At 40.7% G+C, this 22,978-nt stretch overlaps 2 protein-coding genes across 3 annotated transcripts in view; both read right to left on the reverse strand.

Moving 5' to 3' along the window:
* Nucleotides 1–372: 372 nt before the first annotated feature.
* Nucleotides 373–15,762, reverse strand: GPR17 (G protein-coupled receptor 17). The gene is made up of 2 exons (XM_077488411.1): nt 15,165–15,762; nt 373–7,705 (listed from the first exon to the last, which is right to left on the reverse strand). Exon 2 carries the CDS (start codon nt 7,680–7,682, stop codon nt 6,663–6,665), a length of 1,020 nt encoding a protein of 339 aa, XP_077344537.1. The 5' UTR covers nt 7,683–7,705; nt 15,165–15,762; the 3' UTR covers nt 373–6,662.
* A 1,615-nt stretch (nt 15,763–17,377) lies between these two features.
* The window catches only part of MYO7B (myosin VIIB), a 523,403-nt gene continuing 517,802 nt past the window's right edge, over nt 17,378–22,978 (reverse strand). For both annotated transcript variants that reach the window (XM_077488413.1, XM_077488412.1), the window contains exons 47-48: nt 20,316–20,435; nt 17,378–19,200 (exon numbers count right to left, since the gene is read on the reverse strand). In XM_077488413.1, coding sequence (XP_077344539.1) covers nt 19,123–19,200; nt 20,316–20,435 — 198 coding nt within the window. In that variant the 3' untranslated portion in view covers nt 17,378–19,122. The remainder of the gene's footprint in view (nt 19,201–20,315; nt 20,436–22,978) is intronic.

Here is a 22,978-nt window from a genome sequence, read left to right on the forward strand (position 1 = left end):
GTTGTGGCTGAAATTTTTGTTGGTCTACCGGACCGTGGTGTGGTTTCAACAGAACCCCTCATTTTCCACATCTTGATTAGAGTTTAAACACTGCGGATTTGCATTCTCAATTCCTTTGATATCTTTTTAGATCCTTTTCCTGTTTTATACAGTTCAACTACCTTTTCCTGCAGATCCTTTGACAATTATTTTACTTTCCCCATGATTCAGAATCCAGAAAAGTCAGTGTAGCACTGGATGAAAGATGCAAGGGTCTGTCAGGAGTCCAGAAACTCATTGACCTTTTATACACACACACACACACACACACACACACACACACACACACACACACACACACACACACACACACACACACACACACACACACACACACACACACACACACACACACGCACACTACAAGCAGATCACAGGTGAGAATGGTTACCTTTAATAACCATTCAAACCCCTTTGTGTGAACTTGTGTGCATGTTATCAGGCCAAAATCACAAGGGTATGTAAACTTTTGATCAGGGTCATTTGGGTAGTTTCTGTTGTCATTATGATTTAAAAAATAAAAACACTTGATTGATAATAAATGGTTTCAGCCAAACACTAACCATGCATGAAAGAAATGTTTTTGTGTTATCATTCATATTCTCTGGAAAATGGCCAAGAAATCATAAATTTTACCAGGGTGTAAACTTATGAGCACAACTGTAAGTCCATATTACTATGCAACAATCTAAATATACAATATACATACAAAATAACCATAAAAAGAAATATACAACACATATAAATTCTAAATATTTGAAGGAGCTCAATCATGCACTTGGAGTCGCATATTTTTTTTGAGGGTTTTAAGCACATAAATGTACATCATCTGAAGCCTAATTTAATATATTGCATCTTACAAATCCTTTGAGGCGGTGGATGCATTAGTTCTCTTTTTTAATTGTTTTTCTTTATTTTTATCTGGCAATCCTGCCAGTTACATACTTTATGCTCCAGGGCAAGAACACTCACTCACTGCACTGTACCTATAGAGGAGCAGCGTTGTCACCCTAGGACATGGCTGAAGAACACCCTCTCTTCTCCTCATCTCTGTTGCATAAAGCTGATTGTATTTTAGTTCAATTTGCAAGAAGGTACTGGATTTATGGCAGAACCAACAGGTATTTTTCTGTGCTTGCTAAAAAAAAAAAAATGAATGTGACTCTGCACACCAATTGTAAATTAAACTAAAGCTGCAAGCACATAAGTGAAAAATCACTCTACCGGTACCCCTGATGACATCAGACTGAATGAGCACAACATATTTGTATGCCTGAAAATATTTTAGTCTGAAAAGCTGTCATATATAAAGATGGGTAAGCTGCAATAAATTGTTTTTGGGTTTGGATATCCTTTAAATAGGGGTTGTTTTTATGACCTGATGTGTGATGTTACAAGCACCTTTAACCTTTCCTCTGTAACTATGTTTTAACATTTTGCTTGTCTGCATAAGAACCTATTCAAATATTAATCGATGCCTCATTGCAGTAGTTTGCCTGGATGAAAAAAGGTAAAGTACATAAAAAGCTTTCACAATTGGTGGGGCCACCCAACATTAAAGTTAAAGGTAGGCAGGCAGCCATTTGTAGAAGACAGATTATCACTGGAGCTATAGTTGCAAATTTGAAAAATAACATTCTCTACATAATGGCTTTCCCAATTGTGAATGTTTATTTTTAATAAGGATATTGTGAAATTTGGCATCGCTAAGAAGTAGCGTATAACTAAAGCCACATTTTTTCTAAATGTTTTAATAGAATTGAGAGGGATTAGAACATCTGTCAGGATTGAATTGCTGTCTATTTCCCCTGTTTACGTGAAAGTAAAAGAAAAGCACAAATTTTGGGTTGTCACCAGAACAGGAATAGGAACATTAGTGGCATTGGCCTTGGTGACAACCAGGCATTCACTCACTTTGGAGGAATTTCCTCTCACGTCCTGTTTTGGCTATGGTAAATCTCCCCATTGAGACACAGATGGTGGGAAAAAAATTGACAGGGGTTATAACCTTCTCTTAATCTATCCAAAATGATTTTAAAAAGTTTTGCCTTTAGTTCTACTTGAACGTTTTTTTTTTTTCCTAACAAAAAAGTGCAGTTAAGTTTTAGTTATTCCTAAAACATCAACAAGTAATTGTACGTGATGCATACTTTTGACACAGGCTTTATAAATCAACAAGAAAAGGTAACTTCATGGATTTTCATAGTGAGTCTCTGAAGGCCTGTGTAAATTTATAGTATTGGGATCCAAATTTCCACTTTTAGCCAGAACTATAGAGCTCTGTATTAATGCATAATTAACAGTACAGGCGAAAACCTGAAAAGCAAATCTTCCATGAAATGAAAACTGAAATCATGTTAGGCATTTCTTTGTATTTAAATGTAACCAGGGTGTTACTTAGCTCATTGCCCCCTAACGAGCACCTACAATTACCTACAACAGCCAGCATTGTCGATAACTGCAGAGCTGCAGATCTACTCTACTTTCCTTGATATGGTAACATTAGTTCTATTCTGTGCCTGGTTGATGGCTATTCCCAACCATTAGAAATAGTGCCTGTTGCCGACTCTGCGGAGATGTGAAGATCATTTGGTGGTGGACGGAGAGGAGAAAGGATCTCCTTTAGAGTAGAGAGTGCAAGAAGGGAAACCATGTTGTGATGACATTCTCTGTTCAGGGGCAGCTGCAGAGACTGTTAAACTGCAAATAAATGCATCAACTGTTGAAAAGTAACTTTATTGTTTTTAAATTTGTGTGCCTGGATCTGCTGATCAAGTTGGTTTCTTCTGCATACAAGGAGCCTTCAGCAAGTAAACAGTCAGGTGTCTGAGCCTAAATTGTTTCCAGAGGCACTTTTAAAAGAATCTGTGAATTGAGATGAGCAATGGTTGACAGGAATGGAAGACTAGGCATTAGGTATGGAATGAGGAGGCAATTTGTAAAACACAAGAAACAAGAAATAGTGTATAATTCTGTAGAATGGAGCCTTCAGAGTAAAGAAAAGTCCCTCTGGGAGGAGAAAAACCAAAAAATTTAAATGTGCAACTAACCCATTAAACCACTTATTTAAGGACAAGTTAACAAACATTTACTGTATACAAGTCATAAAGTCTTTTATCTCATACAACATGTGAATCCTTCAAATTTTCTCTCCATTGCGAATCATTTAACTTACTAGTAGCCATATAAAATAATTTTAACATATTTATTGCCCTGGGTAGCCTTATGGAAACCTGAAAAGGGTACTGAAGAATAGCAGTAATTAAATTACTCTGTATCTTTTTAGTACTAGAGCGGGGGTCTCAAACTGGCAGCCCCCCAGCTGTTGTAAAACTACAAGTCCCATGAGGCATTGCAAGGCTGACAGTTACAAGCATGACTCCCACAGGCAGAGGCATGATGGGACTTGTAGTTTCGCAACAGCTGGAGGGCCGCCAGTTTGAGATCCCTGTACTAGAGTCTCCAGGTCCTAACATATATTTTAAGACTCCTACAGAAATGTGTTCTGCTTATTTGGGTAAAATCTAGAACCTAGATTTCGATGAAGATTTTTTTTTTTTTTTTTTTACCAAACGCTATAGGGCTCAAGCAGCCAAATTATCTTCACAGCACATCACACAAGAGGACCCCTTTATGGTTAGCATAGAACCCCCTAAATGATTCAGACAACTCCAGTAATTGCTTCCATGAATGCAACTTGGTGTTGTTCTGAAACACATTTGGTGTTATTGCCCTTAGATAAAGAGGCACTGGATCAATTTTGCCAGCTGGGATTTGGGTAAAGGTTACCTGCAAGAACCCATGTGAAACTCTGGTAAATTTACAACCTGTAGCAGCAATCAGTTCAAACTTCACATGTATTTTCCCCCCTAATAAACAAACATTTGAAAAAAAAACAGAAATCTTTTATTCCCATTTTAAGCATTGTTTCAAAATGGCCTGCTGCCCTGTAAATTAAAAAGTGTCAGTTATTAATCATAACAACTCACTTTTTAAATGTTAGAAGATCTGACCTTTCTAAATCCTACATTTCTTTCAAAGTAACTTCAATCAGTGCCTGCAATGCATCATATTCAATGGTGACTCTGCCCATTACAGGCTTTATCCTATATTCTCCTCTTATCTTTTTCCCTTTTCTATTTCTTCTCCCTCTTTAGTTTATTTTCCTACTCACTCCTCTCTAGCCCCTTTTGCTTTTCTTCTTCCTGCTCACCCCCATTTCCTCATTATCCCCATATTCTAGGTGATTGGGTTTACATTACATATGTCCCTTTGGTATATGCTTCAGAAATCTATAATTGAGTTTTGAGTGAAAGGCTGGAACCCAAGCCATTAAAACGCGTTGGGGATTTGCCCTCCTTACAAGAGAGGCTTTGACATTGTTATCTTTTCTGCACTTTAATATATACATATATTACTACATAGGCTTTTCTTTTTGACATCCAATTCTACCTATAACACCTTTAATAAAATAGTATTGGAAAAAAAATGATTTAAAGCGGTAGTAGAAAAGAGGACATGTCATGCTGTATTATCACAATGTTTACATTCCTTGCGATAGCAACTAAAGTGATAAACACATTTTTTTAAAGGGATAGTGTAAAAATTAAAAAAAAAGTGAAAACAAAAAAATATTTAAGCACCTCCCCGTCTCCCCGTGCACAGTGGTGAATGCATACGTAGGTCCCACCCACATATGTAAACGTTGTTCGCACCACACGTGAGGTATCACCGTGAACGTCAGAGCGGGGGAATAATTTTAGCACTAGACCTCCTCTGTAACTCTAAACTGGTAACCTGTAGACATTTTTAAAATGTCGCCTATGGAAATTTAAGTACCACAATTTGGCACCATTCTGCATAATTTTAAAGCAAGACATTTTAGTTATTTTTTCTTAATTGCATATGTCACCGTGTGACATAAATAATTGAAACGACTGCCATTATATTCTCTACGGCCTCTGCAAAAAAAAATATGAATATATATTTTTCTAAGTAGTTTTATAGCAAAAAGAATACTGATTACTGGTAAACAAAGAGTGTCAGAAAAAGGCCTGGTCCATATGTATGGGTCTGCATGTAATTACATCTTTTAAAGTAGCTATGTGTAAGATGTGCGATAAGCAAGGGGTTTTCACAGCAATGCCTGTCTGAGTAAAGCCTTAGGGTTTGTTAGTTGAAAGGAGGAATCACAGGGGGATAGGGCATTAGGTCCCTCTTGCCCCAAGGACCCATGGGCTGTTATGACGATATATTTGCTATTGGCATCTATTACTTATATACATTCCTGATATATCACATGACTTTGTAAAATTAAATTTCCTCTTTGAACCCTTTTATAATGCAAAAAATAAATAAAAAATGTAGGTTTCAGCTGATGTAGCCATGACTATAGTTGCTGTAGACATTTGCTTTTCCTTCTGTTGTTACTGCAATATTCTTCTATGGAATTGACAGTTATATTGAACCGTTGTTTGTGAGCAAATGCAGCAGCCATCTTTAAGAAGACCATTAATTGAACATTTAATAATACAGAAATGCGGCAGCCATCTTTAAGGAGACCAGTGGGGGCAGCCACTTTCTGGTTCTATCTAAGAGAGACAAGGAGGAGCTGGATGAGGCAAAGGAGTGAGGGCACTCATGTCAAGAGGGTGCAGGAGTGTGCAGAGGCTGAGCTGCCTCTCTGTAAGGTACTCCACCGCTGGAGATCCTGGGACCCTGTTGAGAATGGCTTTCATCCAAGCACACTTCCAGGAAGCCAAGGCACAAGCTGCTGTTTGATTTCATTGGCTTGGAAATTGTGAGCCTACTCCCTGGGAGAGTGTAAGGTATTCAGTAAACATCTTGTGTGGTTGGACTGCCTGGTAGGGCCTCCCCTCCCCCTGCTGATGACTAAAGTTATACCAAACTGAAGCTCTGTGAATGCATAGAGATTCTGGAAATGAAAGTGGGACTGGCAAGAGCTCAAACTTCAGCAAGCTGACTTTCTTCTCTAGACTATGTTATTTCTGAAAGGGCCCCACCGCTGCTTCCCAACGTGCTTATCTCATCTACCACTTGCCAGTGAGGAAGGGACTTTTTAGCTGCTATAATAAGCCTTGTTTTCCCCTCTTGATACTAAGTATAGGCTACACATACAGTTGCATATTGCTAGAAAAGATTATTTATAGTGCTTAGCTATTATTCCCTCCATATAAAATATATTGCTGTGTTGCTTGTGTGCTCCTTGACATGCTAGTTGTCTTTTTGCAATTTGTTGCTATTCAAATTGTTAGAGTGCCCAAGGTGTACCAGTAAGTGCTAGGTGAGCCAGGTGTGCCATCTCAAATTACATAGAGACATTAGATTCAGCAGCTCCTCTAGGGATGACGTTACACTGAATGTTTGTATAGTCAGTGGTACTTTTCTGAAAACTAGTGGTTTAAGGCATTAATTAGGTGATTTGTCTTTGTAGCTTGTTTACCCCCTCCAAAATTTGCCACATGATGTGATTTTCAGCCTTCACGACCCAAAAATCAGGCCTTATTTCTTTTTTCTTCCTCTAATGTATGAGGGCAAAATCTGACAGTTTGTGATTTAATTATTTGTTGTCACTGTCATCTGCTACTTTTTTAAACTTTTTGTTATACTTCTGTCTTGGCACTGAGTGAACTGTCCTCTGTGCGGCCTTCCTCACGTTTTTTTTCATTGTCTCTCCTATCCCGTCTGCATGGAAACTGAACAAGACTCTGACGGAACTTCTTGACAGCAAAGAAATAGACCAGAGGATCTAGGGCAGCATTAAGGGTGCTAAGGCAGGATGTAAATCTGTTAGCCAATGCTAATCCTTGCCTTAAATCACAGGAAGATGACACATCTGTGCTTTCACCACCAGGCATCAAAACATGGTATAAGGTACGACTGAGATGGTAAGGAACAAAGCAGATCAGGAATATTGTTAAGACCAGCAGAACCATCTTTACTGCACGCTCCTTTGGTTTTCTGTCACCTCCCTTTCTAAGACGCCTTAAAATAAGTCCATAGCAAATGACTGTGGCCAAGAAGGGGATGGCAAAAGCTGCACTGAGAGAAGATAGCGCCCTCAAAGATGGTGTTTCTCGATACAATAAACGGCAAACATTTTCTTCCATTGATGCTCCTCTGCCTAACAGTAATGGGGCTGTAGCAAATGCAACAACAGCCCACAAAAAGCCACATGCAACGTGAGCATGTAAGGGCTTTCTAATCTTGACAGAGTTGAGAGGGTGCACGATAGCCAAGTACCTATCAATACTTATCCCTGCTAAAAAATAAAGACTGGCATACATGTTTAAGTAGAAAACAAAACCAGACAGTCTACAAGCCAGTGAGCCAAAAGGCCAGTTATTTCCAGAGAGATGATATAAGAGTCTGTTGGGAAGGCTGAGAAGTAGGAAGAGGTCTGAAAGTGCAAGATGGAGGAGAAAGATGTCAGATGGTGATTTTGGTTGGCGATCTCGTGCAAACAGCCAGAGAGCTAGGATGTTTCCCAGGCCTCCTACAAAAAGGCCCATCAGGTAGCAAACAGACAGAAGAGCATTCTCCAACCAGGTTTCCTGTACACATGGATCCACCAAAGAAAATACAGAGGAATTTGTAAACATTTTGTTCTGTGAACCACTCATCTTCAACTATTTTATGTGCCCAACTAGAAAAAAAAAATAGAGACATTGATTAGCAGTGTAATAGTTGGCATTCAATTAAATTATTTGCATTTTACACATTTACTCATAACTGCATTAGGATCCTATTAACGCTAACCAAGGACATAGAAATATGTACATTCTAAAAGATCTGTCTTCTAAAGGATCTTGTCATAAACATGCATGTTTGGACATCTCAAGTACCAATCAATCTTAGAGAAAGCAGTAAAAATCAAATTGCTAAAATATGTGTGGGTATTCACAGGTTGTTAAATACAGAGCTTACTCCCTATCTTACTATATTCCAGAGTTGTGTAGTGTTTGCCTTCCATTGGCTAGCTGGGTGAAATAGGGTGCAGACTTTTGAGACAATTCTGTCTCTTTAGTGGTAAAAAATGTTCATAAAGCCTTATTATCAAATAATATGTCCACAGGCATAATTCAAATTAACATCATTTCATTAAAACTCTCTGCAACACTGAGAATTTTAACAATGAGCTCATTATACAGATTTTATGACTAGAAGGAAGGATTTAGGAAAAGCACCAGTAAGCAGTCAATTGTAAGTAATTGTGTGCCAAACATGCTTTCTATGGTATATTATACTTTTTTGGGAATCATAGTTATGATTCAGCTTGCGGGAAATCTGACCTATCCTAGCAGGTACAAAAAAGCTCCCTTATACTCTCTCTACCTTGAGGATTACAATCTCCTGATTTTAAAGGAAAAGTTCAGGAATAGCAAAAAAAAAAAAAACTTGCGTAGATGGCTGCATCACTGATACCAGCTGCAGCTGTCCCCTGCCAGCTCTATCCCAAGAACTGAGCAATCAAACACTGTGGATCGCTCAGTTCTGTGCAGAGAGCGGTGACTGTCAGTCGCTGGCTCTCTGCTCTGCCTCTCCAGCACTCACTGGAGCACTGAACTGTGGAGGGGCGGGAGGGGCTGGCTCAGTCTCCCAGTGGTATGCTGAGAGTTGAGCCAGCTGCTTATCCAGGTATCTGGATGGATCAGGACTGTTAAGTCAGGCTCTTTCCCAAGCCTGGATCGGTTTTGGCCCGCTGTTAGCTATAAATGGGTCACAGGAGCGCAGAACGAAAATGGTTTGTTCAGTGTATGGATATATTTCAGTGTGCATGATCTAGACACAGGTTCACTTAAGACTGTAAATGTAAAAACTATTGTAAAGGTTATTTTTTTAAATAAACGTATTATACTTACCAGCTCTGTGCAATGGTTTTGCACAGTGGCCCCTTACCTCTTCTTCTGGTGTCCCCCGCCAGCTCCTTCTCCGCTCAGAGTGCCCCCCATAGCAAGCTGCTTGTCTATTGATATACACAAACAGTGCCGCTCGGCTCCATCTCCCTCCCCCTCCTCACAGGATTTGATTGACAGCTGCAGAAGCCAGTGGTTTCTGCTGCTGCCCCTGAGTTTTGTGAGGAGATAGAGAGAGCAGCGCTGGATCAAGATCAGGCTTAGGTAAGTAATAAGGGGGGGGAGGGGTTACCTTCATTCAGAATAAGGTAAATAACCTTTAGCCTGTGCAATAATTTTAAGTATAAATATGAGAACATGCTAATATTTACTGTGTTTTATTACCCAATAGTTTTTGTTTTGGACAAAGAACACACCTAAAGCATTTTCAGCAATGTTCAACGTGACCTACTCCAGTAGGTACAAAATGCTCTCTGCCATTCTGATTACATACAATTATTTAAGCAAACCCTTCACAACAGTTTATTTACTAAGCTCAGGAGAGGTATAAAGAAAAGTAGGATGTTTGGCATATACTGGAGCGGGTCATGTTGGGGGTTCTGGATTATTTTAAATATTTTGGGGTTGTGTTGCTCACTATAAATGTCATATCACATTTCCAGCAATGACATACACATTTTCTTTTAACTGATATTCATTTCATACTAACTTGTTATTCCATGATTATATAAACGAACATATATACATCCTCATTCACCAATACCTATGTGTATGTCTCCACAAAGAAAAAAAGGAAAAACAAGGAAAAAGTAGAGTATCTCTGCCACTACTTCAACTTTCACCTCCATGGACTCTTCAGACCTTCTTTTCATTTGAACTTTTACTAAACCCCAACCTTCAAAACTAAATGAATCAATATACCCCCCCCCCCCCAAAAAAGGGGGGTCCCTCCACCATCCCAGAGGAGATGTGCGGTCAAAACAAGGACACATAGGCGCAAGACACCTCATTCCCCAGATATGCTCCCCAACTGTCTCCTCCCCTCTTCTGAGTATACAAATTGATCCCATTCTACCCATGTTATCATGTATTGCTTTTTTTTTTATCTTGTGCTGACAACACCAGGTTCTCCATGGCCCCTATCTTTCTTACCCTATTTAGCCACTGAGCTATCAAAGGGGGATTAGAATCCCTCCAGTGGAGAGTAATACAGGCTTTAGCTACATTGACCAAATGACATAGCACAGATCTTTTATATACCTGCAATGAAACAGAAAAAAAAGCAGGGTCGTCTGATATTGGAAAATCTGTAAACTTTTGGCAGATCCTCTGTACCTCCAGCCAGTATTGTCTAATCTTAGGGCAGGACCAAAATATGTGCAATAATGTCCTCTGATCCTCTCTACACCTCCAACAGCCATCGGAGGCCTCTGGAGAAAATTTACTTAGTCTTGCCGGGGTATAATACCATTGTGTCAATAATTTATAATTAGAATCCTGAATCCGTGTGCATATTGAAGAATTCAAGGAGAGATAGATAATATTCTGTTGTTGGGCTAAAAGTTCTATTTAGGTCTCTCTCCCATTTACCAATACCTGGCATCACAAAATAATCTGAAGGCATCCTAAGCAAGGCATATATCTTAGATATTAACCGAGGAAGGGGTTCTTTTCCATTACAGTATAACTCAAATTTAGTTAATTGGTGCAGATAGTTTATTGGTGATCCCAAGGACCTAAAAAAGTGGCATATCTGCAACACCTGCCAAAAATGTTATTCATACCGCACGTCAATGTTGCCACCGTAGGCCAATTGTCATGGTCCAAAAAGTGCGATGCCTGAAAATAGCCCTTCTCTATTAGATTGTTAAACGCACCTGATTCCACGCCTGGAGGGAAACTGGTGTTTCCCAATATTGGGAACAGGGGTGATTGCATCGTAGAACATTTAGAGTTCTGACATAATCCATATCCCATCCGCAATGTGGGACCTATAATAGGATGTGTTTTGAGAGAGGCGGGGAGGACTAAGTAGCACCAGGGTGCTCTACACAAAGGTATCGGGCTAGATTGTTGTTCTATGTCTATCCAGAGTTGGAATTCTGTGTGTCTGCACCAGTCGATCATTCTGCCAAGATGGGCTGCTTGATAATATTTAAATGCATCTGGGGCTGCTACACCACCAAAGCACTTGGATAACCTCAAAAGGCATCTACTGATCCTGTGGCATTTATTCGCCCATATGAACTTAGTAAAAAGAGTACGGATTTGAAGAAAAAAAACTGCCGGGATTACAATAGGTAATGCCTGAAAAAGGTACAAAAATGTTGGCAAAATACTAATTTTAATAATATTTCATCAGAATTTCCGATGGAAAAAGTCCGATAGAGCCCACACACGATCGGATTTTCCAACATTATAATCTGATCGGACCTTTTCCGTTGGAATTTACGACCGTGTTCAGGGCATAAGACTGCAGGTGGCAGTCTGCGTGTATGTATGTAGCAGGCAGGGGTAGCCTGTGACCAAAACAGCACGAAGCTGACAGTGAGTAAGCCAGGAGGCTATCGTTTGGTTATACAGTGATGGTGGAACCTCCTGCGAGGGAAGATTACTGTTTGAACTTTTTCATTACCTTTAACTAAAAGTGGGCCGCCATGCCCTAAAATGCAAGTCTGGAGTGGCACGTTTCTGGAACGTGCACCACTTGAACCTAATCACTCCAGATCGTTACAATTGGTGGAGAAATTGGCATTGGGCATGGATGGTGTCAGTCCAGATCCTCGCATGCCGGAAACTGTGAGTGTCAGAGACTGGGTATATTGCTCTTGCTGTGTGAAGCAAAGTGATGGGTGCTGTGTCTCAGCTGTAAGGAGACAGTATGGCAAAAAACTTTTTGAAGGAACTCTGCATCTGTTGCTGCAAAGATGCATGTTGTTGCCGTAGCAACAAAGGCAACGTTGGTCGAATGACCTATGGCCAATGGTGGAAGGCAGTCTCCCATAGCAACCAGTGAAGTGTCATCTGGATGGTGGGGCTCCTATGAAGAGGTGGCTCACTGTTCCCACAAAGAGGGCTGGGAAGCCCAGGCGTCTTTCATTTCACCTGGTAACTGCATGGAGAAATACAGCAGGAGAGAGTAACAGGTTAACTGGAAGTCCAAGAGGAGAGCGGTTGCCCATAGCAATGCCTGTGATTCCAAGTCTGCAGACTGGGTGAGAGACTGAATATGTGACTATGCACACGGGGGTGGAAGTGACCCCAAATGGGAGATCCCCTGTTGGTGCTAAAAAGGACTTGCCTTGCTGCAGTGCCCTGTTCAGTGGGGAGGCAAGTGTTAAAGTTAAAAAGCTTGAGGTCTGCAATGAAACTCCATCTGCTCATGTTGATGAGGGTGGGGTACAGCAACATGGTGTGGTTGAAAATGTGTGGCCACAATGCAGGGTAAAACAAAGAGATGTGTTTAATGTTGAGAAGTGTAAAACTGACAAGAGCAGTGTTTCAGATGCTGTTGAGCCTCTTGGTCTGTCCAGGTCTCATTGGGATGATTTAGTCTAAAAGAGCAATACCTACTGGGATGATTTGGCCAAAAGACTAATAGCAATGCTGGAAAAAGCTTTTGCGGCTAAAAGAGTAGTGGATGCTATGGCTGCTGTGTCAGGAGAGGTGTCTGCAGAACAGCCTATAGGCCAAGGTGTACAGGTTGTTGCAGAGACTAATCCTCTCATGACTGAAGGTCCCAGCGAGTGTAAATGCACAGCGGAAATTGTGTCCACAATGGGGAAAAAAGAGAAAATTTGTATTTTGTGAGAGACATGCTTAAGGAAATGTTAGCATCATGGAGTGTACAGCCAGTATATATCCTGCTGTCCTCTCCTGTGTTTGGAGAACTGGTACCACGGGGTATGGCTGGTTGGAGCTGGATATTTGAGGCTGTACTTTTCAGAAATCGCAAATGCTTAAATCGTTTAATGAAATGTTTTGTGTTGATGTGGAAAGTTGTCTCACAGTGTGCTGGATTGCTTCATACAAAGATTGTGTATGACAAGCACTCTGGAGCCCTGTTAGAAAAGGCAGAGGTATCGGAAATACCAGTGGACAAAGAAATGGTTAAAAAGACTGGTGTGGGAAAAAGTGTTGTGCAAGAACAGTCACTGATGGAGTGTTGGACAACAGGGGGCGATGTGAAACTGTGGGAAGGTCCCATAGGGAACAACTGCCTGCCTGTAGATGGTCCCTCCATAGACACTGTCCTAGCAAAGAAGGTGACAAGAAGTCCTGATGACAATGATAATATTGCGTTGAATAACCCCTTATGGAACATTGCTATTGAGGTTAAACAGAAGGATGTGGTGTTGAGTTCAGATGGTTTGGTTGCCAAGGGTAACCACACAGGGATTAGTTAAACTGGGAAATGGATGTTGTTGGCCAGTGTTGGGTCAGGTAGTGAGAGGGGTCAGTCCCTGAGAACTTTCATGGAAGTTGGTCCCCAACAGTCCCGGGAGAGTGGGTCTATGGGGAAAAAAAAAAAAAAGGATGATCCCATGGCCAGAAGGTAGAAGGGATAGAGAGGTTAGTGGGAGCCCACGGTTCAGGAAGAAGTACTGGTGGAAGTACACCCGGAAGAAGATGTGGGTGGAGTGCCCCTTTAGAAAAAAGGTTGGGCAGATTAAGACTCCTGCTGCTGATAGTAGGCACAGAGGTGCCAAGGTGAAGTGCTGGTGGAAACGTACCCAGAAAAAGAGGTGGGTGGAGTGCCCCTTTAGGAAGAAGGGTTTTGTATTTCTCCCTCTGGTGCAAAACGGGGGGGGGGAAGGATATGTGGAGATGCAACCCCCATGTCACAGGTGCAAATGTGCAGTGTTTGCCTGATTTTGGCAGGAATTCTAACTGCACACCTGTAGGCTGGGTTCACAAACATCCCAGGAATAGAAGTCAGTGCTCAGGCTTGGAGACAGCTCTGCCCGGCAGACAGGAAGTCTGGCTTAGGAGGTCGGGAAGGTTCCAGTAGGAGACGGCTTCAGGAGAAAGAGACAGGAGGTCTCGGAGTCTAAGACTACAGGTGGCAGTCTGTGTGTACGTATGTATCAGGCAGGTGTAGCCTGTGACCAAAACAGCACGAAGCTGACAGTGGGTAAGCCAAGAGGCTATCGTTTGGTTATACAGTGATGGTGGAACCGCCTGCGAGGGAAGATTGTTTGTTTGAACTTTTTTGTTACCTTTAAATAAAAGTGGGCTGCCATGCCCTAAAACGCAAGTCTGGAGTGGCATGTTTCTGGAAAATTGCATGCACCACTTGAACCTAATCACCCTGGATCGTCACAATAATATATAAATATCTATATACACACACTGTATATGTATAAAAAGAGAGAGCTTTATATTGTATGTGTGTGTGTGTATATATATGGACATAAATCCTTGTTACATTTATAAATAGTATGATATTGTACATTTAATGCACATCAACTAATGTTGAAATTTTTTCCCCATCATTAAAAATGATCATTAAATAGTCCTGCCCCATTCCTACTTTGTATTCTGCTACTGATTTCCAAATATTTATTTATTGCAGGCATTTACATAACAAATAATTTACGCAACACTTTACATGTTGTGTATAGACACAATATTCCCTGCCCTTAAAGAGATGGCAATCTAGGGTGCCTATCTCCCATGTACACACACACACACACACACACACACACACACACACACACACACACACACACACACACACACACACTAGGGCTATATTACCTGCCAATATGTCTTTGGAGTGTGGTGGGAAACCCACAGAAGCACAGAGGGCACATGCAAACTCCATGCAAATAACATCCAGGAGGGGATCTGAACCAACCCCAGTGTTGCAAGGCAGAAGTGCCATTCAAAAAGGCACTGTGCTGCCCAGTATAAAAATGAAAAGGAAAATGCACACATTATTAAAAATCCAGGTTGATTCTAAATAAAAATGTTAACTGTCGTTAATGAACTAAAACTAAAAAAAGTTGTAAAGGTTCCTATTGAAATTTTGTCTAATATAGATTATTTGTGCCTATCTTGCGATTCTTAAATTTGTGCACACATAATTAGAACTATGAAAATGAATGGTCTGCTAAATAATATAGTAATCTCAACATACAGCACAAATTTAATGATAATGTAAGCCCAGGTAAAATATACATTCATACTTGTAGCATATTACATGTATTATTCAACTAACATATTGACTGAAAGTAATATACTTACAAGCTCACTCAAATCTTCAAGCCCAGTTCCTCACTTAATAGCTGATGATCTTCTCTGATCTGCGTGCCCTAGTTTAAGTAGGACTGTGCGTCTCTGTTAGGGTAGGCTATCCAGGTCTTTGAATAGAGAGGCGGGCGCCCTCACATTTCTGTTCGCTCTCTCACCCCTCAATCACATTGGAACAGCAGCATTTTTCACAGTAGGACAAAGAGAGGAGTGTGTCTGGGGAATGGAAGAGTGCACTGTTGCCATAGTTACTTGGGGGGACATGCTAGAGGGGGCTATGACTTTTGTCAGATGAAACTATCATTCCTTGTATGCCATTACCAATAATAACCCCCTCATCAAAGAGCCCCTGTCATGTGCTGGCTTCACACATACTCATCTTGTTCTGCTGTCCAGCACAGCTGCATACACATTGCCAAACAGCATTCTGGTCATGCAAGGCAGAACATGGGGCTTTAGGTAGGAAATACAAGTAGCATCAGTAAGAGATGTCTCTTTTAGAGGTTACCTGTAGTCATTAAAAGAACTTTGCAAAGACCAAGATACATCACTGCCTTACACTTACAGGGTAGGACACACTGAGGGGGAAGGCCAGAATATGAAGCCATTGTGCATTGTAGTCAATTAGCTTCTAGCTTCAGTTTGTTCAGATACGCTTTGAAAATTAAAGATATAAACAGATTGCTGCTCCAGATTCTGGCTTCTGGTTTCACTCCTATATATAAATTCCCATCAATGTGTTAGGATAAAATGACAAAATCAGGAACATAAATGGGTCAGTTACCCATAGCCACTTTTTTGTATTTACAGGACCTGTTTGGTTCTAGATAGCAACACTGCTTCAACTTTATTTGCTCCAGCTTAAGAAAACAGCCCCAATGAGTTGGACCTCTTTCATATGGGCAGTAGTTTCTATTGCCCTCCAAAAAGCAATTGGCAGTGGGCAGAGCCAGGCAGCAGAAGAGCCACTTCCAGGGTTCAGGAGGTTACCCTGCCACCACCTAACTGACTTTTTTTTGCTTTTTCTTCCAGCGGATTAGGGATTTTTGACATAAAAACATCATGCCAAGTGTTTAACTTGCAATTGTGTGGTGCCTAATTGACTTTAATTGGCATATTTGACAGATAGTCCTGTCAAACCTAGCATGCCAAATTAAAGTGGTTCTAAATGCAGAAGTTTTTTTTTTTTTTTTTACCTTAATGCATTCTATGCTTTAACCACTTCAATACAGGGCACTTCCCCCCTTCCTGGCCAAGCCAATTTTCAGCTTTCAGAGCAGACCCCCCTGTTAGGAGAGCAGCTCTCCTCTACTCGCGTCTGTCAGTGGAGGAACAGCCAATAAACGTCTTTTCCTTTTTACGCTGTGATCGGACACAGCTGATCACATGGTAAAGATCCTACATCAGAAGCTCTTTACCGAGATCGGTGATGTGGTGTGTCAGATTGACACACAGCACCAATGATCGCTGTGCTGTGTGCCCCCACGGGCACTCGATTGTGGCTTATCCTGCTGGACGCCTGGTCAGGATAATGAAACCACTTTCCGGCTGTCATTCTGCTATATGGCAGGCAGGAAGTGTTTAAAGTATAGTTAAAGGCAAACTTTTTTTAGTTTTGGATAAATGGGAGAGGGATTACAAAATCTGTCAGGTTTTTATTGCTGCCTGTGCCCCCCTTAGAGAACCACCCTTTCTATTTGTCCTGTATACCAATTTTATTGAAAGTCATTTGTTACAAGAGCAGGGGCTGGAAATCACCCACCCAGTGCCCATAGATGACTTCCAGGCTAGCCCCACAAAATCCATTCCAGTGGCTTCAGGTATGGCTGAGGAAAGGCTGATCGTGATAGCTACTGTGCAGAGACCAGCTTACACAACAATTTAGCAAGGAATCTTAATTTAAAAACGTTGAAAAATAAATAAAAAAGGGAGCCAATAAATGGTTAGACTTTTATCATCAGAGGTGAAGAAAAAATGGCCAACCTCCAAGGGCACAAGCAAAAAACTGAGGTATGCTTTTTTATAAGCCATGGGAAGTCAACTCAGAGTTCTCTGACCAGTGTGAAAGTACCCAACCTGAGGTCTTATGCCTTTATATAGTCATGAAACTACTTGTTGATGTTTAATAGCCTTTTGACCTACTGTAGTGTGCAGTGACCTTCAGTATATAAATTGAATAACAGAGAACAGACTAATGATTACACATATATATTTCAAAACTGTTTTATTGTTACATTAGCCACATAAACAAATCCTATTGTCTGTCCTGTACTGCAAGGTTTTTTTTATGCTCGTTGCATAGGTTGTTTCTGATAAAGGCACCAGCGTATAAGGCTTTCAAACTCACAGCAAAATGGTTGCTGGCAACAGGTGCCAAGTCACGGGAGGTGTCCTGAAGGTGGCTTAATAGCTGTACTGTGAGGGGGGCTGGTAATTGCAGTGATATATGCAAATCAGTATTATTACTATTTGGAAGGGCAGATACTGCCTGCTTTCCTGGCAATTACTTACCAGTTGGAGATTTACTTGAAAGCAATATGTAAGCTTGAATAAATGAAAGGTCCTGTAGTAGACCAGTGTTTCTCAACTCCAGTCCTCAAGGTGCCCCAACAGGTCAAGTTTTCAGGCTCTCCATTATTTTGCACAGGTGATTTGATCAGTTTCACTGCCTTAGTAATTAGCACAGCTCTTTCATCTGAGGGAAATCCTGAAAACATGACCTGTTGGGGCAACCTTGAGGACTGGAGTTGAGAAACGCTGCTGTCGACTACTAAGTGACAGCTGTTAAAGTATTTGCAACATGTGTTAGATTCTATAGCCAGAACTTAAGTATTCTTTTGCTACAAGGGGGAGAGGTTTTCTGAATCATCTGGCAGTTTGATGCAGGGAATTGGTGGATGACTTACTTACACTTTAAGCACTTATAGCATTATCAGTATCTATGATCAAAATTTCAAATCATATATTCATTTAAACATTGCATTTGAATTATTTCTTGCCTTCGCCTTACAATCTGAATGATCTTGAAGTTTGTAAACGTTTGTGAATCCCACACAATTACTTCTTTGATTCCTGACATGTATTTAGTATGCCCTGTAAATAGGCACTGCTGTGTCACAGAATTCACATAAACTGCCTTCTGAAAAACAGGGGTGCTGAGAGGAGGAGCACCAGAAGGCAATATAAGTACAGGAATCACAGCTGCAGAGAGCAAGATACCATGGGACATGTAGTCCATAGAAATCTAAATGAAAAAGCAGATCAGTGAATGAATGAATGAATGAAATACTTAAATAGCGCACAATGCGAACTGAATCGCCTCTAGGCGCTGTATCAGTATTGTATGCAGGAAATCCAGCAAGTTGGGTGAAAGAGATAACCTGGCACAGGTTATCACACAGGCAGTGCTCGCAGCATGAAAGGAGATTTTTCAAGTAAACATATATCAGATTGTCAAAAATACCTACTGACTGTATTGCTATTACAATGCTGATGTTATAAAGTGAGTGCTGTATGCTGTGACCATAGAACGCCTTTAAGAATTGAAATTGTTTGTGACGTTTACTGGTTCTGGCACTGATGTGGCACAGGGATGCTCTGTACAAAGGCCAGGCATTGCACATCTGCTTTGCTGGAGGCTGGCAATTTATTTGTCAATGAACAGATATTTCTTGTGGTAATCAGTGTTAAATTAAAGACATTACAAAAGTCTCCCAGATGGCTTGTCACAAAATAGATTTCTCTCTTCATTTAACGGAATACAACACTAGGCACTAATGTTTATCAGTACAGATAAGACAGATGCTGGTGCCAGCTGGTGATTTAAGGATAGACTGGTTTCTGTAGTCACCATTCTGACTGCCATGTTTTATTTTGAACTCAACATCAGGCACAGATTGGCTACAATTCATTTCTCAGTTTGAGTATATTTAGAAGTCTCAGAACAGCTGCACTATGGATCCTTTGCATTTTGCTGCTTTAACAGAAAGTAGTTGATGTACGATGTCAACAGGTCATCCATTTTATAGCCCTGCAGGATAATAATTAGCATATTAATAACAAGTAAAAATAGAAAGAATCTCTTTCAGAAGCAGTGATCATTTCTCAACACTCTTCAGAACAAGCATACACTACACCGTTTAATGGACTACGCAGAAACGATGCAAGATAGGAAAAGAGCATAGAAAGGGTTGGCGTTAAACAAAGATAAAGATATTATCATTGCAAATATGAAAACAGAAGTCCTTTAAATATGCACCAACAGCAACAAAATACTACAACATTATAAAATAAAAACATTATAAACTGGAGTCAGTGGGACCTTAAAACCAATATACTCAAAATAAAACCAACAAATGTTGATAAGAGCATGAAGTGTATATGAACTGTACAAATTAACTTCTTATATTTGCATCCTTTTTGTCTGTTAAATATACCATTGAAAGTGTTTTTGCATAACTGTTCTATAAATGAAAAAAAAAAAACTGTTGATCTTGCAAGAAGTTCTAACTATGGACTACAGAATACCCCCCCCCCCCCATGTTAATGAAAAGAGGAGAGATAGAGTTGTTCTGTTGTCCTCTTCTAGATTAATAGTGCAGTATGGTGAGTATTGTCTCCCTTGGATAGCAAGTATGTTACCGGCAGGATCTCTGGACTAAATAAAGGGAATAGAAATTCAAACCATTGCAGCTATCACATCAAAAGTTTGGTAAGCTGCAGTATTCTGTTTTTGTTACACTTAAAATAAAGGTGAACTGATGGTCTACTCTGAAGATTCTCTTTTTTTGTCTTAAGTCAAAAGGATTGAATTCCATTGCACAGATTTCTACAGACAGATATGACAATGGAAATCTCATACTAGTGCCACATAAATCACTTGAATTGATTACTGATTACTTACAAGCAGAATTCCAAAATCCATACACCACCACATCCCTGTGCTGAATTTTGCCTGTTCACAATGCCACATCTCTGGTTGCTTACACAAGCGAATTCAAAGTGGTGAGACACGTGAGCCTAGCATATTCTATATATGATGCTGATCTACACCTGGCAGGATTATTTCATTCGGTCCTATCACAATTTTTCTCAGTGGAAAGGGCTACAACTTTTTTATTGGTTAGAGACACAATGCATACATACCAATGAAGTCTCACACAGGATCTTGTTGTCTCTCACAAGGCTTCCAGTTGTCATCTGGAAGTATGTATTGCCACTGTTCCAGCGAGAAATCTTGTTCAAAGGGTGATTGACCAGCAACTCCTGGTGGACAAAATGAAGATGTTAGATACCAATATGGCCATAAGCAGAGTATGCATCGCACTGGGCATTAGACATGGTAACATAACACTCGTAGTTTGAAAGCAAGCTGTTGTAGCACTGTGATATAGGGGGAAATTTACTAAAATGGATGCACAAAGAATCTGGTGAAGCTGTGCATATTAACCAATCAGCCTCTATGTTTTATTGTCAAAGCCTTATTGCACAAGCTGAAGTTAGAAGCTGATTGGTTTTTATGCACAGCTGCACCAGATTCTGTGTGTAGCAGTTTTAGTAAATCTCCCCCATGCTGGCAAGTCAATAGACATTAAAATGTCATATTCTGGCAGAAAATGAGACCTAAGCTTTTAGCAGGGGCGTAACTATAGGGGGTGCAGCAGTTGCGACCGCAACCGGGCCCCATGATGCAGGGGGCCCATGCAGCCCCCTCTACATATGGCCGGCAGCAGCATAGGCAGCTAGGGGTACCAGTGCACCATGCACACGGGTGGCTGGAGGGTGACTAGCAGAGCTCCATGCTCAACTATCGCACTGGCTGCTCTTTAGTTGTGCATTCCCCGCATGACCTGTGTCCTCAGCTGGATCCTCAGAGTACCCCTCTCCTGCTCCATGCATTGCCGCTCAGTCCGATGTCTGTTCTCCCCAGCCAGAGTCCCACCCCAGCCCTATGAGAGACAGCTCCCCGGAGGACACTGCAGGCTTGTCTGCCAGCCCCCCTCCTCCCCTGTCATACACAGATGATGAAAGGTCTTTCTGGGAGATATGCTGATCACCCGTTCAGCACACTGGATGGAGCCCAGGCCAACATGGGGGCAGTAACTTCATCTGCCCTGGAGAAAAGGACCTCATCTCTTCTGGAGACGGGGACCCCATCCTGCCTAGGGACAGTCCCCCAATGGGGCACCTAAAAATAAATAATAAAAAAAACTACTGATACCAGTGGTGGAACTACAGGGCTCAAAGGTCATACCTGTGACCACACCCTGGAGTTCCACCGCTGAACTCGGAGGGAAGGGCCCTGGCTGGGGTTCAGGGGGGCCCTTCATGGTTTCTTGCATCGGGGCCCTGAAGGTTCTAGTTACGCCACTGGCTTTTAGTATTCTGTTCTTAGACAATACAACCTATTCACAAAGATACAGTTTGAGCCTACTTTATTGTGCCTTATAGTGAATATGCATGATTTACATTATACATATCTAGCAAAAATATTTTCTTTGTTTATAAGAGGGCGGGGTGTACACAGAACATGAATGCATACAGTAAAAGCATTTAATAATATAGGGCCAAGTCATTAAAATTCAACTTAATGCTGCCAGCAAGGATAAGTGGTTTGGACTAATTTACTTAAAAAAGATTGTGCTCCACTACAGGCTTCACCCCCTCTCCTGTTCGCCATAGTGCTCACCATAAAAGCTAAGGTTAGGTTTATTGAGAAAAAAAACAATGCCCAGACAAGTCCACCTGGTGCAAACAACCGAGTGCATTTCACTTCCAAAAGGAGCTTAATCAAAGAGGGAATAAAGCACAGTGAGACAGTCCTCATATCCAGATCTAAAACACACCGCCTTCTCCCAGCATGCCTTAATGAGCTGGGTGGACGATTCTCATGGTTAACTTCCCACTAGTTCACAGTGACCAATCTCAAGCACTAATTCCACACAACAGCATGAAGTTGGTATTCTATATTCAATCTCTCTTAGCCATAGCAAGTTTACCAACAAGCAACTCTGTTGTAACAATAATCGTTGTTCTCCAAGTGTATCATGCAGTATAGTCAATCACAATAAACAAATTAAACCCTAGTGTTTTTAATAAAAACTACAACATATTATTCATCATTTTAAATCCATAATTCCAGGTAAAGGAAAAACATACATTAATATTAGATCTATGATTATACAGTATATCTACACTTCAGTATATTCACAATTATCAAAAGTTTAAACAATTGACACAATTTCATTTATATTGCTAGCCTACTAGATCATAGAACCAGACAACCAGCTTAAACATTTATTAGAAAATAATGAAAATCATTCAAAACACATTATAGACATAGCACTAATATATAAATCTATTTAATACTAGAATGAAATGAGACATTCAATAGTCATAATAATGGGAAACATCCCATTCAAACATAACCACTTCAATACCGGGCACTTATACACCTTTCTGCCCAGACCAATTTTCAGCTTTCAGCGCTGTCGCACTTTGACAATTGCTAAATTACATTTTTATCATTTTGTTCCCACAAATAGAGCTTTCTTTTGGTGGTAGTTGATCATGTCTGGGATTTTTATTTTCTGCTAAACAAATAAAAATTTTAAATTTAGAAAAAAATATTTTTTTTGCTTCTGTTACAAAACTTTGTAAATAACTAAGTTTTCTCCTTCACTGATGGGCACTGATGGGTCTGCACTGATAAGGCGGCACTGATGGTGGGCACTAATATGCGGCACTGATGGGCACTGATAGGTGGCACTGATATGCAGCACTGATGGGTACACATACAGTACAGACCA

Source organism: Lithobates pipiens, unplaced genomic scaffold (genome assembly GCF_037356315.1).
Source record: "Lithobates pipiens isolate NorthernLeopardFrog02 unplaced genomic scaffold, aLitPip1_a1.2 Scaffold_18, whole genome shotgun sequence".
NCBI lineage: Eukaryota > Metazoa > Chordata > Amphibia > Anura > Ranidae > Lithobates > Lithobates pipiens.